Raw genomic sequence first — 18,416 nt, 5'->3', positions numbered from 1 at the left:
AAACATACAAGTGTCACTTTTCACAGCAGACTTACTTAACTCTAGCAAGCCGGGGGACAAATTAATCCCTGGATATGGGGCCAGGGTAGGCAGCGGGGAGCTACAGCCTGAAGCCCTGCTGCTGGAGGCTGGGACTGGAGCCCAAAGTCCCATGGCCAGAGCTTGCCACCTCGCCACCCCAGCTCTGCTACAGTTAAGGTGAAGACCAGCTTTCTGTTTGAAGCTTGACTATTCTAAAATCCATATGGTTATTTGGATTGCCTTGAAATTTGCCGTGCCTCATGGGGGTGCATGTCAGTACTGTCAGTGCCCCAAATTTAGGGCCATTTGGCCAAGGAGCCCAAAGTACAGCCCCCAGAAAAAAACAGCTTTTTAAAAAATTGTGTACAGACAGAGATCAAACCAGTGCTCAGACCATTGCAGCAAGGTCTCAGATGCTCAAGCGTTACCCCAATAGAGTGCATGACATCCACAAGCTCTTTGGGGCAAATCAAATTATGTTATAAGAATAAGAGTTTGCTTCTCCAGGCGGGTGTTCTGGCAAGCATTGCCACGGCTCTCATCCCTCATGGATTATACTGTGCCTGCGCAGAGAGAGAGAGAGAGAGCCCAGGAGTGCTGAAAGGTACCAAAGATCCACAGCACCTGTGTGATTCTGAAGGACTGTGCTGGCCATTGAATCTGAGCCCAAACAGGAACTTTGAGTTCAAAGCCATCCCAGGACTGAAGTTGGAAACAAAAAAGGAGGTAATCTACCTTCATCACAAGAGCTTTTTTTTATTTTGGGGCAATGTAATTTGAATGCTGCAAGAATATTTAGAAGATAGTGAAACTATTTGTGAAAGAAAATACACTATTAATGCAAATACTCACTGGGAAGGGAAGGTGATTGGGGGTGGAAGAGGAGGTGGAAATAGGGGCAGAGGAGTTTGGGGTATAGCAAGGGAGTCTTGGGGGATAAATAAAGTTGGTGGGTAGGAGAAGGGGTGGGACACTAGGAAAGGATACATGTGAGTGAGTGACAGGAGGACTGGGGGGAAATAAGGGCAGAAGCACCTGTCAGCCTCACATTCCCCTCCCCTGTGTGTGTCACAATCTGGGGGCCACTGGCCCACCTACATGAGAACTGGGAGAACTTGTCCTTTTTGGGGGTCTGAGCCTCCCTTTCAACCCTCCCCTGCCACGTGCACAGGATCTGGGAAAGTCCCACCCCACTGGATGTGCAGCTCAGAACAGGCATGCCGAGAGCATGGACGAAGAACATGCTGCTGATTCTGGGTAAGGAGTTGAGAGCAGGCACGCTTGTTGCATACCACAGGCTTTTCAGCACTGTGGAGAGAGAATGAGAACACCCATTGATGTGAATGAAGTTGTTTATTGTTTCAGGCTGTATTCATCTCCATGAGGTCTTCCCATTCTGGTGAGACCATCACCCTGAGATGTAGGAGCCACTTCACACCTTCTGAGCCTCCTCAGCTGCAGCTGATGTGTAGAGCTGTGTGCCACACCTACCTAGAGTACACAGTAGCTATGTCTAACCTAGGACTTTCGTCTGTAAAACTTTTGTCCATCGGGGTGTGAAAAAAACACACCCCTGACCAACATAAGTTACACTGACAGAAGAGCCGGTGTGGACAGCGCTATGTCAGCAGGAGATGCAGAGTTAAGGTTTCCCGTTGCCAGCTGATGCCCTTCCAGAATACAGAATTCAGCAAAATTCAAACTTCAGAAAACCAGGAAATACAGAGTTAAGGTAAATGCCCATGTAACCTTAACTCTGCCCTCTTTGCACGATAACTCAAAACACCCATACTTGCATGCTGCCTTTTCACTGTAAAGGAAAAGAACTTGCCCTACACTCAAACACTGAGCCTACCGTCCTGGCAGAATACCACACTTGTGAAATTTAACAAGCCCTTCATACTTATTCACAGGATACCATCTAAACCTATATTTCCCCTTAACCATCATTAAACCCACAGGCTGCTCCCATTTCCCAGTTCACTTCTGACAATTCCTGAGGCAAGATGCACACCCCCAGTGCCTTACTACTGAGACAACCGACACAATTTTGCAATAAAATGATGCAGACTAGCTCCTCAAGGTACACGTCCTTTCTTTACTTGCAAATGTGGGGGTGTGGGGCCAAACCCTGATCTCCTCATATCACAATTACAGCTCTGTGAGCCTCCTCAAACTAATCCCCATCTCCTCAGCTCACAAACACACCTCTGCCCCACCTCCTGTCTCCACCAGTCAAACCATTTTGTACAGCTCATACACTGAATGCAGCTGCAGTACATGTGGATAATTCCCAGAAGCTACTGCTAGCTCCATAGGGGCAGAGTTAAGGTTGTGTGAGTGTTAATCTTAACTCTGTGGGTATGTCTACACAGCAATTAAACACCTCTGGCTGGCCCTTGCCAAGGGGGAGGGTCCCAGAGCCTAAGCTCAAGCCTGAACATCTAACACTGCAGTTTTAGAACACCACAGCCCGAGCCCTGCGAGCCTGAGTCAGCTGACCTGGGCCAGTCTCAGGTGTTTAATTGTTTTTATACCCTCTGTTTTCTAGTTTTCTGAAGTCTGAATTTTGCTGCATGGGATGTTCTGGAAGGATATTAGTTATCTGTCACTGGGAAACCTTAGATCTGCATTAACAAAGTATTTTGCCATTTAAATGCACTCTTATTTACTGTTATTTTTAGGAACATGAATAATGTTTTCAAATTATTTACTAAAATATTTATTAAATTAAATAATACCTCTACTGAGGCCCTGCATTGGTTCTGCTGGACCGTGCATAAATGCCAACACACTCTCACTCTTAAATCCTTTCACTTTATCCAATTCCTCAAAGAGATTAGGAAACATTACCTCAGGAATATAAGAAACAGTATATTATCTGTTTCACTCCATTTATAGTGCTTTCTTTTAGAACAGCTGGGAGTAAGTACTAGGCCTGGTAGTACGTGTATGCAGAGAGAGCTGTCAGTTTACAACTGACATGAAATGACAAGCACGTGAGTGTGTCACTGGTATGGGAGACAGCTTGAAATCAAAATGCTCTCTTTTTGTTTTGTTTTTCATTAAATGGATACTGTCAACATCATTTTTTAATGGACTGCTTAAAAAAATGTTCCAACAGAGCTCCCTTTCAAGCGGATATCCTGAATTTAAAAATAAACCAAACAATTCTTTACAAAATATAAGGCTTTTTCCTCTCCCCAATTCCTGATTTAAGAAAGTATCCCTATTCAGGCCAAACCTGCAACCACATGCTTAAGTCCCACTGAAGCCAACAAAACTTAAGCATATGTTTAAAACAAAGCATGTTCTGATGTGTGGTCCTGAACAGGGATGGTCTCCAAGGCAAGCTTAAATGCTTTCTTGATTTGAGGCCCTAGTGATGCTACTTGGAGTCTTCTGGGTGGGCACAAGAGCACCAATGTCAAACATGCTGAGGTCCACCTTTCCTCCATCACCATTCTCCCTCTGCAAACTCCTGCCGGCTACCCCTCAGTTTCAGCTGTTTTGCTGCTGTTCCTGGTAAAATCCCCATCTTGCAGAGCCTCGGGAAGGGTGTGCACATTCATCAAAACAGCTAAGCCAGGGGTGGGCAAACTTTTTGGCCTAAGGGCCAGATAGGGGTTCCGAAACTGTATGGAGGGCCAGGTAGGGAAGGCTGTGCCTCCCCAAACAGCCTGGCCCCGGCCCCCTATCCGCCCCCTCCCACTTCCCGCTGCCTTACTGCCTCCCTCAGAACTCCCAACCCATCCAAGTCCCCCATTCCTTGTCCCCTGACCGCCCCCCTGAAACCTCCCACCCTACACTGCCCCCCGAGACTCCACCCCCTATCCAATCCCCCCTACTCCCTGTCCCCTGACTGTCCCGACGCCTATCCACCCCCCCACCCCCTGTCAGGCCCCCTGTTCCCTGACTGCCTTCCGGGACCCCCTGCCCTTTATCCAACCCCCTCCCCCGGCTCCCTGCCCCCTTACCATGACGCTCAGAACACCAGGTGTGGCACCTGTGCTGCCCTGCCAGAGCCAGCCCCGCCACCGCACAATCTAGAGCACCGGGACAGGCTGGTGGCTCTCGCAGCCATGCTGCCTGGCAGGAGCTTGCAGCCCCACCGCCCAGAGCACTGGTGGCATGGCAAGCTGAGGCTGTGGGGGAGGGGGGACAGCGAGGGAAGGGCTGGGGGCTAGCCTCCCTGGCCGGGAACTCAAGGGCGGCAGGATGGTCCTGTGGGATGGATGTGGCCCACGGGCTGCAGTTTGCCCACCTCTGAGCTGAGCTGACTACGCACAGTGCTGTCAAATGCACAAATCAAACACATTAAAATATTCAGGAAAACACTTTTTCTTTTTAAATCACTTGTAAGTTATAGTGCTCCTAAGCTTTCCTGGTAAGAACACTAGGTACAAATGGTGTGCTGAGACCCCTAACTACCATGCCGACCAATATTGTCTCATTGTTTCTTTGTGCTCACCCTCTCTGTATCCATCTGCTGTCTCTTTCTTATACTTAGATCATAGGCACCAACTCTGTGGGTGCTCCGTGACTGGAGCACCCACAGGGAAAAATTAGTGGGTGCTCTGCACCCACTGGCAGCCAAGCTCCCTCGTCCTTGCCTCCTTCTCCCCCCCAGCATGCCGCATCCCCGCTCCTCCCCCCCCCCGCCGCCTAACAGCTGTTTGGCGGCACTTAGGACTTTCCAGGAGGGAAGGGGAGGAGCAGGGACACGGCATGCCCAAAGGAGGTGGCGAAGAAGAAGCGTGGCAGGGGTGGGGACTAGGGGGAAGAGGGTGGAATGGGGGCAGGGATGGGGGTGTCGAGCACCCACCGGGCAGAGGGGAAGTCAGTGCCTATGACTTAGATGGTAAGCTCTTTGGCGCAAAGACCATTTTTTGTTATGTATTTCTTCAGTGCCTAGCACAATGGGGCCCTGGTCCACAACTGGAGCTCATAGGTGCTACTGAAATACAAATAATAAAAAAATTGTAATAACATTTTCAGGAGTTTTTCAAGTTGACGTAGCCCTTCTAAAAAACCGCCTCAACTTCTCTGCACAAAAGTGACAGACAGAAAACAGACTTCCATATGGAGAAAAGGAAAGGAAAGTACAAAATAAATAAATAAAATGACGAGTCTGGATATAAAGTCAAAAAGAAACCCCAAATAGTGCTGATAATCATAAACACAGACAATACAAAGTAAAAATATAAAATGGTTGAAGTATTGTAAAAGTATAAAAAAATCTGACTGGACAGTTTGAAAATATTGTCGTATGCTCAAGCAAATCACACTAGGATCCTAAACTAGTCAGAATACACAGAAGAACTGAGTAGAAGATACTTATTACTAAAAAAAAAAAAAAAAAAGGCAATGTTCTGAAAACAACTTATGTAGCTAAGAGACACATCTGCTGTACAAAGATTCTGCTTCTGATTTTTCTACTCTACATAATGCTGTGTAAAAACGATACATTCGTACTGAACAGATGTGTTGCTTGTGTGTATGTGGTATTGTATCTACTTTAGAGAAAAGTTTGGATTGCTCATTATAATGTAGCCATGAGAAATTTGAGGTCTGATACTTTTTATGCATACATCATCAACAGAACTGATAACTAGCAGGTCCCATTCTGTCTTTATCCCACCTTTCATATATATCAACAGGAATTTTTTTGGATAAGCACTGAATAACAAACCAGGTAAACTTCAGGGCTTGCCATTGAGTTTTAAGGCCCTGATTCAGCAAAGCACTAAAGTTTACATTGAAGCATGTGAGCCATCTCATTGAAGTCAGTGAGCCAGCACACATGCTTAAAGTTAAGTATGGTTTAAGTGCTTTGCTGGATAAGGGCCAAGTGCTGCCCTCCTCTTTATATGTGCAATGATACTGAAAACAGTATTCGGAGTGGTAGCCGTGTTAGTCTGTATCAGCAAAAAGAACGAGGAGTCCTTGTGGCACCTTAGAGACTAACACATTTATTTGAGCATAAGCTTTTGTGGGCTAAAACCTGCTTCATCGGATGCATACAGTGGAAAATACTGTGATGGTATATCAGCTAGAAAGAATCCCACTTGACTTTTAGACCATATTCAAGTGAGTTTGCTGGGCTGGCAGTTAAAAATGTGTCTATATATTACATTAAAAAAAAGATATTAAAAGCAAGTTATTTAGGTTGCAAAGCCCTCAAAAGTTAGAAATGCCAGATTTACAGTTGCCTTTGCAGCCTTAACTCTGTTCTCTTACGCATCCATCCAATGCACTGAATGAGGCAGGGATCTTGTTGAAAAATAGTATGGGAAAGAATGTATCACAATGCACGTGCACAAAGGGCTGAATTAAGGTTGCACAGGAAACGTTATATCTGGCATTTCCTAGCTACGAGTGCTTGACTTTGCAGCCAAAATGTTCTGTTAATTTAGGGGTTTTTTGTATGCAATACGCTAGCTTTTTTTTTTTTTTTAGAAGGGAAAAAAGTAAAACACCAATTCTATTATGTATAATTGTAACAATATTTCAATGCTGAACCTTCAGCACTGTAGTATAGACCTTCTACCATTTGACCTACAGAGCTTCGTACATTAGCTGGCAGCAGGAGACGGGCTGTTATCCCAGAGGGGAGCTGCTGGTGCCATGTGCTGGGTTGAGGGGTGAAACCCAGCTTGGCATCACCCTCTTCCTCCCCACAGGACGTGGGAGTCTCCTACCCTGCCCCATGTAACAGGGGGGATAGACTACTGGGTCCACATGCTGGGTCTGTGGGGAATTATGTGGGGAGCTCAGTCTAGCCTGGTTCTTCTCCCCTCTCCCACAGCTACCACATCTGGCAGTTCCCAGTGCAGAATCTGCTGCCACCACTTGAGCAGTGATGTGACTATGGCTCTTTAGAATGTTCACAGTCAGCTGGTATTGTGGCAGGCTGCCAACTTTTTTCCTGAGTAATGAGATAGAGAATGGAAAATGTGTCTTATGTTGCTGTTGCTGGAGCTGAGAACTTCGCTGTGCCCTCTGCTACTGCAGGGGGCCTTGAGCACCCAGTCCCCCTACTGGTGGAAGCATTCAGCAGGAAGTCTATTGGCTGAAAGCACCCTGTTGGAGCAGAGGGCATGTCTATGCTGCAGCCAGGAGCATGCATCCCAGCTCAGGCTGACAGACTCATGCTAGTTCAGCTCCAGGTAGCGCACTAAAATTAGCAGTATGGACACTGCGGCTCCAGGCTGAGATCCAAGCTTACCATCTGGGCTTGGACACAGGGGGTTGCTGAAAGGCAGTATGGCTAAGTGGATGAGATTTGAATCTTCCCTATGAGCTACAGGGTTGTGAGCCCAGCTCTGAACGAAGTGATTTTATGCAACCTCTCAAATTTCCGGAGGCAGGTATAAATATGCAACCAAGAATCAGGCTAGGGATAACGAGGTTAGTTCAATCAGGGAGGATGAGGCCCTCTTCTAGCAGTTGAGGTGTGAACACCAATGGAGGAGAAACTGCTTTTGTAGTTGGCGAGCCATTCACAGTCTTTGTTTAATCCTAAACCGATGGTGTCAAATTTGTAAATGAACTGAAGCTCAGCAGTTTCTCTTTGAAAAAAGAACAGGAGTACTTGTGGCACCTTAGAGACTAACAAATTTATTAGAGCATAAGCTTTCGTGGGCTACAGCTCACTTCATCAGATGCATACAATGGAACATATAGTAAGATTTTTATATATATATATATATATATATATATATATATATACACACACACACACATCTACAGATAAGTTGGAAGTTACCATACAAACTGTGAGAGGCTAATTAGTTAAGATGAGCTATTATCAGCAGGAGAAAAAAAAACTTTTGTAGTGATAATTAAGATGGCCCGTTTAGACAGTTGACAAGAAGGTGTGAGGATACTTAATTTAAAGAAATAGATTCAATATGTGTAATGACCCAGCCACTCCCAGTCTCTGTTCAAACCCAAGTTAATGGTATCTAGTTTGCATATTAATTCAAGCTCAGCAGTTTCTCGTTGGAGTCTGTTTTTGAAGTTTTCTGTTGCAAAATTTCTCTTTGAAGTCTGGTCCTGAAGTTTTTTTGCTGTAGGATGGCTACTTTTAAATCTGCTATTGTGTGATGGCATATATTACATTAGTGGACACCGCACCATAGTAACTCTGACCATAGTAACTCTAACCCAGGAACCAATCCATGCAACAAATCTCGATGCCAACTCTGCCCATATATCTACACCAGCGATACCATCACAGGACCTAACCAGATCAGCCACGCCATCACCAGTTCATTCACCTGCACATCCATCAATGTAATATACACCATCATGTGTCAGCAATGCCCCTCTGCTCCCTAGGTGTTCACACCTCAACTGCTAGAAGAGGGCCTCATCCTCCCTGATTGAACTAACCTCTTTAACCCTAGCCTGATTCTTGTTTGCATATTTATACCTGCCTCTGGAAATTTCCACTACGTGCATCTGACGAAGTGGGTTTTGACCCACGAAAGCCTTATGCTCCAATACGTCTTTTAGTCTATAAGGTGCCACAGGACTCTATGCCGCTTTTACAGATCCAGACTAACACGGCTACCCCTCTGAAAGTTAATTTCAAACGGTTAAAGTGTAGCAAAGTTATAAGGAACTGAAAATAATGGATTAATGGAAAGTGTTAGGCAACCTTAACTGGAGGCATTGCTACCAATTCTGCCTATAATGCACAACTCTCATTATTAGTTGAGTCCTTTATTATGGGATGGTCAGCAGAGACTCGGTGCAGTCAGGAACCAATAGAGCTCACATCACAGTTAAACAATCCTTCTGGCCTACCATCCTGATAATTGTTTCCTTGTACAGCATTTTGTACAGAGTGTGAATAATCATTCAGAAGGAACACTATTAAAGAACCCTGGAGAGAGTTGCACCCAATTCTTTCTGGCTGAAAGGACAGTTGCCATAATATGTCATAGTTGCCTTTTGGGAGTTAGACGTTGAGAGGGAAAAAATGGCAATATGAAAGTCTTAGGAGACTTTCCCAACTGGAGAGGGGCCTCAGACAGAAGGTGATGACTGGAAACAAAGAAAAGGCTATTGAAAAGTTGGCGAGAAATGGACAGGAAAAGAAAGAATGGGGAAAGAGAGATTAGTAGAAATAAGAGGGTAGGAAAAAATGCACAAAATCTAAAAGCAAGCATGGAAAAGAGACCTAGGGAAAAGAAAAGATCAAATTTTTTATTTTTAGGATACAGATTTATGAGTTTCTTTTGAGAGACAGTGTGTTCAAGTGGATTGAGCAAACGACATGGAGCCTGCAATAACTATGTTACTAAACTTCTCTGTCTTTCCTTTTCTGCAAAATGGCAGAACTGTAAATGCTATCAACCTTATAGGGCTGTAGGAAACATTAACCTCTTGTCAGTGAGGTGCTGGTACCATGTCATAAGAACATAAGAATGGCCATACTGGGTCAGACCAATGGTTCATCTAGTCCAGTATCCTGTCTTCCAACAATGGCTAATGCCAGGTGCCCCAGAGGGAATGAACAGAACAGAGCAATTATCGAGTGATCCATCCCCTGTCGTCCAGTCCCAGCTTCTGGCAGTGAGAGGCTTAGGGATATTCAGAGCATGGGGTTGTGTCCCTGACCAGGCTAGCTAATAGCTATTGATGGACCTATCCTCCATGAACTTATCTCATTCTCTTTCGAATCCAGTTATATTTTTGGCTTTCACAACATCCTGGCAACGAGTTCCACAGGTTGACTGTGCATTGTCACAACAAAAGGATACAGGTCTCCCATCCTTTTCTCCAAGACGTTTCTCGATGTTTGTTCCCTCCCATGTCACCCACATGGCCCAACCACTGGGTGCCTTCTTTAAGCTCTCTCTGCCAGTTCTTTCCTCCATTGATCAAATGACCACCCTATGTTCCTTTCTCTACCAGACTTCCACCCATCAACTTTCCAAATGTGGTTCCATCTGCTCCTCCTGCCCCATCACATGCCCTCCCTTTCAAGTTCTCATTCCAACATCTCTATCCTTGCTCATCTCTCTCTGCCCCTCCATCTGCCACCCCTATTCCCCCCAAATCCCTCTAAATTTGAGACAGCTTTCCTAACAAATAAAACATTAAATTAACCCCCTTGAGAATGATTTATTCACGGGGTGGAATTTGAAATTACCAGACCCTGTATCATGGAACATTTTTTTTTAATTACCTGCCCAGTGCAGCTAGTTATATGACCTTGCACAAGCAGCAGTTTGACACAAGTCCCGTCAGCAATACCATTCTACCCTCACCTTTGCGTACCTCACACCAGATACCTCAATTTTACCTCAGCTGACTGACCAGACTGTGGGCTGTTAGTGACCATCACCGTAGGATCCTCAGCTGCAGATTGTTCCTCAGATTCCAATATTAAATCTCCAGAGACTTTTTAAACTGATCTCTGACTCGGGGTATGTCTAACACTGCAACTGTGCCAGTGTAGCACTTTCATGCAGATACTTCCTACATTGACAAAAAGGGGGTTTCAGTCAGTGTAGTTAATCCACCTCTCCAAGAGGTGGTAGTTTGGAAGAATTCTTCTGTTGACCTAGCTGTGTCTACAGTGGGTATTAGGTGAACCTAACTATGATGCACAGGGTGCAAAATTTTTCACACCTCTGAGCTATGTAGTTAGTTCGATCTAATTTGTAGGTGTAGACCAGGCCTCAGATAAAAAGCAGTCCCAAATGACAGTTGATGAGATTAGTATTTTGTTATTTAACCATACCACCAAGAATTAAACTTGCATTAAACTTGTTTAAGGGGCAGTCTTTTATATTTAATAAAGACAGTGCTCTCCTCCTGCTCCCACCCAGAGGTGACTGCGCTGAGATTCCTGGATTTCATTAGGAGTGTACTAAGTATTTTGCTCTCTTTTTAAATTTTGGTTACAGCTAAGAGCTGGAATTATTGACAGACCCTTCTCATTACTGATGCCTAGTTCCAAATTTTAAACTTCAGACATTTTAGAGTAGTTAGAATTCTAAGAACAGAAAAGTGTTTATTTTTTTCACCCTCCCTAATTCACAATCAGTTTAAAGGTTTTGTCTTCAACCTTCTCAAAAATAATCAACTTCAAGTAGACACTAAGCACAAAGAGGCAGTGCAGTCTTGTGGCTAAGGCGCTGCACTGGTACTCAGGACATTGGGGCTCAATTCCCAACTCTGCCACACACTTTTTGTGTTACCATGGGCAAGTCATTGATTTTGTATCTCTGCCCCAGTTTCTGACCTGTAAAATGGGGATGTAATATTTCCTTTCTCCCAGCCTTCGTGTGTCTTGTGCATTTAGATGTTAAGCTCTTTTGAGGCAGGCAGTGTCTCTCGCTACATGTATGTACAGCACATAGCAGAGCAGCATCCTCATCTTGATTTTGGCTTTGAGACACTACCACAGTAGGCTGAAGAGATAGAGGATGGGTAAGGGAGATCTTTCCTCCTCCTGGGGGGATGCTTTGGTACCCTTTTCTTTGCAAAACTGTACTTTGTTCCAGAACTCACATCATCTGTGAGCCATGCTATCCCTGTAAGTTTTCTTCCTTGGTTGAATACCTCAGGGTAAAGGCTGGCTGTTGGAATACTCAAGTCTGGACATTCGGGGAGGCACTAAGCATGATCAGTGCTTCACAAGGTGTCCTTTTCTTGATCCACATTGCCATGGCTATCATGCTGGGCAAAGCTGCGGAAAGTATGGTGTCAGGGTTCCTTCCCCACTCTGAACTCTAGGGTACAGAAGTGGGGACCTGCATGAAAACCCCCTAAGCTTATTTTTACCAGCTTAGGTTAAAACTTCCCCAAGGTACAAACTATTTTACCTTTTGCCCTTACACTTTATTGCTGCCACCACCAAGCGTCTAACAAATATATAACAGGGAAAGAGCCCGCTTGGAAACGTCTTTCCCCCCAAAATCCTCCCAAACCCTACACCCTCTTTCTTGGGGAAGGCTTGATAAAAATCCTCACCAATTTGCATAGGTGAACACAGACCCAAACCCTTGGATCTTAAGAACAATGAAAAAGCAATCAGGGTCTTAAAAGAAGAGTTTTAATTGAAGTAAAAGAATCACCTCTGTAAAATCAGGATGGTAAATACCTTACAGGGTAATCAGATTCAAAACTTAGAGAATCCCTCTAGGCAAAACCTTAAGTTACAAAAAGACACAAAAACAGGAATATACATTCCATTCAGCACAGCTTATTTTATCAGCCATTTAAACAAAACAGAATCTAACGCATATCTAACTAGATTGCTTACTGACTTTTTACAGGAGTTCTGACCTGCATTCCTGCTCTGGTCCCAGCAAAAGCATCACACAGACAGAGAGAACCTTTGTTTCTCCCCCCCCCCCCCACCCCCACAGCTTTGAAAATATCTTGTCTCCTCATTGGTCATTTTGGTCAGGTGCCAGCGAGATTATCCTAGCTTCTTAACCCTTTACAGGTGAAAGGGTATTTCCTCTGGCCAGGAGGGATTTAAAGGTGTTTACCCTTCCCTTTATATTTATGACATATGGAGACTTAGGTGCCATTGAAATTCACATCATACAGCAGCTTTTGAGTGGAAAATACCCCCTGGACTAAAGTACAGTCTTTATAGCGGCATAGTCAAAAGCATCATGAAACTTCTTTAGACCATTAGATGTAGAGTTGAACTGGGAGTGGATAGATAAAGGGTGAGATCCTGAGCTGATGTGAATGAGTGCAGCTCTGGGATTTGGCCCATAATCTGTAAAATTACTTTAAAAAACCATGAGCTGTTCTGCAGACCATCAAAAATTAAGGCATTTGGAAGCACCCAGAACTTTGTTCATTAAGTGAAAATATAACTAACCAATTTATAAACCAAGTTAACATTAGCTTTTCAACCTAAATTGCACAAAATGTCTTCTTCTTCAGATGTACAGTACTAAAGATATCCATGTAACAAATGCATGCATGCATTCATTTCTGCATGCTCTTATCTCAACTGAGCGTTACATCGCTTCACCTGTCTTCAGTGTGACCTCTCTTTTTAGTCTAATCACAATATTTTCAATATAACCTTAACATTCCTTTGCAAGCTCTCCCCAACTCAGTATGCAAGGATTTTAAAAATGAAAGCGATCAAATGAGCAAAATGTATTTCTACATATACAGATCAGGATATCTAATCAAAGTAGTAGGCAACTTGTACAAACCAAACTTGCACAAAAGGGTTTCCTGTCACATATGAATGAGTACTGAAAATACAACATTCAGAAAAACTCGCAAAGAAGGTGGGATGGAGGGGAGGAGAGTAACAAAGTAAAGTAATTACCTATCTCCCTTTGGTTTTCTTTTCTGTACTGTCTTCCCTTTGGGTCGTCTCTCACTTCCTAAACAGGGGCTCCCACCAGGGCCTGTTACCCGTATTGATTCAAGGCCTTTGGAAGATTTCTTAAAAGTAAATTCCACTGGTTCTCCTTCTTTTAGGCTTCTAAATCCTTCCATGTAAAGCTTGCTCTGTAAATAGGAAAAATATTCTTGGTTACTATTGCCTTAAAAACAAAGTTGACAATTATAATAACAGGACAACCTTAACTTTCCTGTTATGTTTATCCTACAAGACACAGGTTGAATTGGGGTTCCCTTAATAAGATCCACTAAAGAGTCTATACTTATGGTCATGGTGAAAACATTCTTCAAGCTTAAGAAATAATGAGATTCTCTTTTTGGATATGAACAAAATTGAAATAATAATGTCCTTATTCTCTGCTGAATTGATATGGGCTTTTGGGCTGTACAAATCTAAAAGTGCTGTATGCTCATACAGTGCTCTGTAGAAACTTTCTGCAGTTTAAGGCATTTTAATAGAAACAGAGAAGACAAAGCAAATAGGTTTTTTTTAAAAAATAGGAAGAAAAGAGAGCAAATGCTCCCTCTCTAAGTGAACCTAGATATTGAGTTCTAGTTGATAATCAAAATGCAACCTATAAAAGAAAAGGGGGGAAAGGAAAGATCAATTTTCAAACTAGCAGAAGTAAAGAATAATGAGCAAAAAGAATGAAAAAGGAGCTACCAACAAAATGAATTGCAAAAGGTAACTCAGTTACTCCAGGTGAACTGCTAAGTTAGCATTCATTGCCGGTAAAACCTATCTTGTTGGTATGATCTGGGTATGGATTTATTCTTTAATCCAAGAAAAGCAAATCATCATCACCAGGGTCAGAGAAACAAAACAGCAACACTGATAATCTTTTGGTATATACTTCTAGTGTGAAATCCTGCCCCAATTAAGTCAATGGGAGTTTTGCAATTGACTTGAATGGGGCCAGGATTTCACTCCTCACCTCAAATCCTCTGAATGCTGTATAATACTAAATCTATATCCAAGGATAAATCTGCTGAATAAAAAACTTGGACGAAATGGTTAGCAAGTTAAGTGAAACAGAATAGAATGTAAAAAGGAAGACAATAATAGACTCTGGTCTTATTAAATGTTTATTCAAAATGTTATATTTAACACAGACAAGATTAGTGGGATTATAAAGTGAGTATTACAGAATCACTGGCAATACCCAATACTTAAACTGGGCTTTTATGTTTCTTATAAAAACTAAAGGGAAGGGGAACAAAGAGGGGAACACTTTTTTGTTGTTGTTATTGGCTTGTGAATACTTCAGAATAGACAACACATCTGGATTGACTCATACAAGCTACCCAGCCAGTACTCTCTTGGCTAAACCATAGAGTCAACAAAGGGAAGCAATCTTAACTGTGGAGGTAGGATGCACTGTAGTGGTCTGGAAGGTAGCTGGACACTAAAGCTGTCAATGGTCAACATTTCTCCATTCAACCACATATAGGGTAGAGCTGGAGAACATCAAGGGATGCTCTTGACCACACATAGGCAGCAAATAGTCCAACATCACAAGGGAAATTGTGGGGACAGTGAGTCTATACTAGCCTGCTAGGACCCCCATTTGTGTCAGCTGAGCCTGGCATCCCCTTTGTAATATCTTCTGTGGGAAGTACAATGAGGAAGCCTGGTCTTGTGGTTAAGGCATGGAAGCCATACTGAGACAGGAAGATTTGGCTCCTGTTCCTATCTCTGCAGACTTCCTGTGTGGGCTTGGGCAAATGAAATCACTTAATTTTTCCATGCCACAGTTTCTCTATCTGTAAAGTAGACACTATCAAATACTTACCTATCTCACAAGGTACCGAGAGATTAAATTAATGATTGTAAACCTGTTTGAAATATTCATTTGGAAGAAACTAAGTGAGTACACACACAGGCATGCACACAGTAAAAGAACTCCTATCTACTGGGCTCCCACAGTCTACTGATCAGTGGTCATTCGTGGTGGTACGGGAAATGTACTATTGGATTCCAATGCACTATGAGTCACAATATCAGTTCAGGCTGACAAAGGGATCTGGCTGCCTTTAGGGAAGGAATTGCAGGTTTTTCAGGAGCTACAAGCACAGAAGATTCATGGATCCACTGGTTAGGATGAGGAGGGCTCGGGCATGACCAATCCTGCAGCTCGGGTAGAAGTAGTTGTTGCACCAAGATGAACACGTGTGAAGCGTGGAGCAAACACAGGCCTCTTCAGGTCAGAGGGGTGATGTCTGCAGTGCAGCTGGGAGCGAGTGTCCCAGAGTAGGTAGGTAGATGGGGTAACTCAGCTGGAGCTAGGGCGCTAACAATAGCAGCACAGATGATGTAGCACAAGTGGCAGCTCAGGCTAGCAACTCAAGTCCAAGCCCGCCTGACCCCTGGCTCTGAGTCTGGGGCTAGCCATAACAGCCTGTCTGCTAGTTTTGGCATGCTAGCTTGAGCAAAGCTCTTGCAAGTCTGTTAACCCACACTGGGAGGCTCACTCCCAGCTGCAGTGTAGATGGCCTTAGTGCCCACCGTTTAAAAGGAAAAGACAAGAAAGGGAGGAGTTTGCAGCTATCAGTACTCCACTTTATGCTTTTGGCAGTTGCTGGGAATGAAGGTAAAGGTGCTGATAAGGACGATCCAAAGTGATCTAAGATTATCGAAAAATATAATTGGAATGCAGTATTTATTATATTAGCTTGTGTGATCTGCAAAAAAGATCTAGGAAGAAGCACTCCGCTTTAAAATATCTGGATAGAATTAGAGGGACTCATGCCACATGTGTGTGATTTCCAGGCATCATTATAAATTCACAGTATGAGCAGGGGAGGACACATTCAGCCACTGATTGAAATGGACTCCTGCCTCCAACTGGCCCATGATATAGGCCTTCACTGCCCACTTCATAGAATCACAGGACTGGAAGGAACCCCGAGAGGTCATCCAGTCCCCAGTCCCCTGCACGCATGGCAGAACTAAGGATTATTTAGACCATCCCTGACAGGTGTTTGTCCAACCTGCTCTTAAAAATCTACAATGATGGAGATTCTACAACCTCCCTAGGCAATTTATTCCAGTGCTTACTCATCCTGACAGGTAGGAAGTTTTTCCTACTGTCCAATCTAAACTTCCCTTGTTGCAATTTAAGCCCATTGCTTCTTGTCCTATTCTCAGAGGTTAAGGAGAACAATTTTTCTCCTTCCTCCTTGTAATAACCTTTTAGGTACATGAAAACTGTTACGTCCCTTCTCAGTGTTCTCTTCTCCAGACTAAACAAACCCAATTTTTTCAGTCTTCCCTCATAGGTCATGTTTTCTAGACCTTTAATCATTTTTGTTGCTCTTCTCTGGACTTTCTCCAATTTATCCACATTGCTCCTGAAATGTGGTGCCCAGAACTAGACACAATTCTCCTGTTGAGGCCTAATCAACGAGGAGTAGAGCAGAAGAATTACTTCTCATGTCTTGCTTACAACACTCCTGCTAATACATCCCAAAAAGATGTTTACTTTCTTTGCAACAGTATTACACTGCCAATGTTCCCTCTAATTTTTTCCATCCATGTGTGAAACGAATTTTGTTATGTGCACCAATATCGAGGTAATGTACAGATGTGCACCACCCATAGAAACAAAAAAACTAGATATAATATATATTTTTTAAAAGTTACCATAGGGATAATTACTCCAGCCAGGACATGTTAGGCATTTTAGAACTCACTACTCAAAGAATTAAATTTGAGTGTAAGAGAGAAATAAAAATTATGAAATGCATAGACCAGTCAAAAAACTGAAATAACAGCACTTTGAAAGAATAAAATTACAGAGAATATATGTGCATTGCAGGGAGTATTGTACCAAGAAGTAACAACAACAACAACAATAATAATACAAGTATGTGTTGGGAGGTCAGTGTGAAAGACAGAGTGTGTGTGAGACAGAGACACACAGTGTGTGTGTGTGTGTGTGTGTGTGTGTGTGTGTGTGTGAGAGAGAGAGAGATGCGCTTCCCCATTAAGTATGCTGCCCCTTTAAGTAGATTGGCACTCACCAGTCTGAAGCCTACTTGTTCAGACACAGCAGCAGCTGCCAGCAAGCTCCATCCCACACCCCACTCCTGAGCCCTGTCGTGTCTCCCCACCCCCACGGAGATGGGGTATAAGGGAGGGGGACACTCTGACATCAGCATCCCCAGCTCCCCGCCCTCCTCCCCACACTCTGCACAGGAAGCAGGAGGCTCCCAGGAGCAGCTGGCCAGAGGCTCCAAGACAGAGCGCAGGAGCAGTGTGGCGGGGTGGAGGAGGGGCAACTGAAGTGTGTGGCCCTTGATAGACTGCTGGGTGGCTGCGCAGCTTAGAGGGAACTTAGCTGTTGACTCATATTTAGCTTGTGATCCATTATGACCCCCAGATTCCTTTCTGCAGTACTCATTCCAAGGCAGTCTTTTCCCATTTTGTATATGTGCAACTGATTATTCCTTCCTAAGTGGAGTACTGTGCCTTTGTCCTTACTGTTTTAAAATATAACAAGCACCTTTGTGCTTTCTCTCATGCTGTCCCTCAGAGTTGTGAGGAACTTCCTGTAAACATCCTCCTTAAAACTCTCCTTTGCTGTGATGCCTACAAAAAACTGGACAGTGGCTGCTGGTGGTGCTGAGACCACTGCCTATTATGCTGACCAATACTGTCACATTGTTTCCTTGTGCTCCCCCCGTCTGTCTGTATCCATCTGTTGTCTCTTGTCTTATACGTTGATTGTAAGCTCTTTGGGACAGGGACTGCCTAGCACAATGGGGTCCTGGTCCATGACTAGGGCTTCTTGGTGCTATGATAATGAAAATATTAAATAATCCTAATCCCATTTTACCTGGCCCTGAATTCATTCACAGATACAGCAGTACCTCATTGGTGCTACAGCAGCCACATGGAAAAACATTAGGAGACAGCATGTTGTACTACAACAACAATATTTTGTCCTTGTCATAACCATAAAGACAAGTGTTCCAAATGGGATAGTCAA

The 18,416-nt window shown here is 43.8% G+C and overlaps 1 protein-coding gene across 4 annotated transcripts in view; it reads right to left on the bottom strand.

The window, feature by feature from the left end:
* Positions 1 to 18,416, bottom strand: part of LIN28B (lin-28 RNA binding posttranscriptional regulator B) — a 122,403-nt gene that overhangs the window by 54,524 nt on the left and 49,463 nt on the right. For all 4 annotated transcript variants that reach the window (XM_075126600.1, XM_048844914.2, XM_075126604.1 and 1 more), the window contains one exon: positions 13,349 to 13,533. In XM_075126600.1, coding sequence (XP_074982701.1) covers positions 13,349 to 13,533 — 185 coding nt within the window. The remainder of the gene's footprint in view (positions 1 to 13,348; positions 13,534 to 18,416) is intronic.

Source organism: Caretta caretta, chromosome 3 (assembly GCF_965140235.1).
Source record: "Caretta caretta isolate rCarCar2 chromosome 3, rCarCar1.hap1, whole genome shotgun sequence".
Classification (NCBI taxonomy): domain Eukaryota; kingdom Metazoa; phylum Chordata; order Testudines; family Cheloniidae; genus Caretta; species Caretta caretta.
The sequence above is the reverse complement of the archived record's forward strand: the minus strand, read 5'-3'. Positions and strand labels throughout refer to the sequence as shown.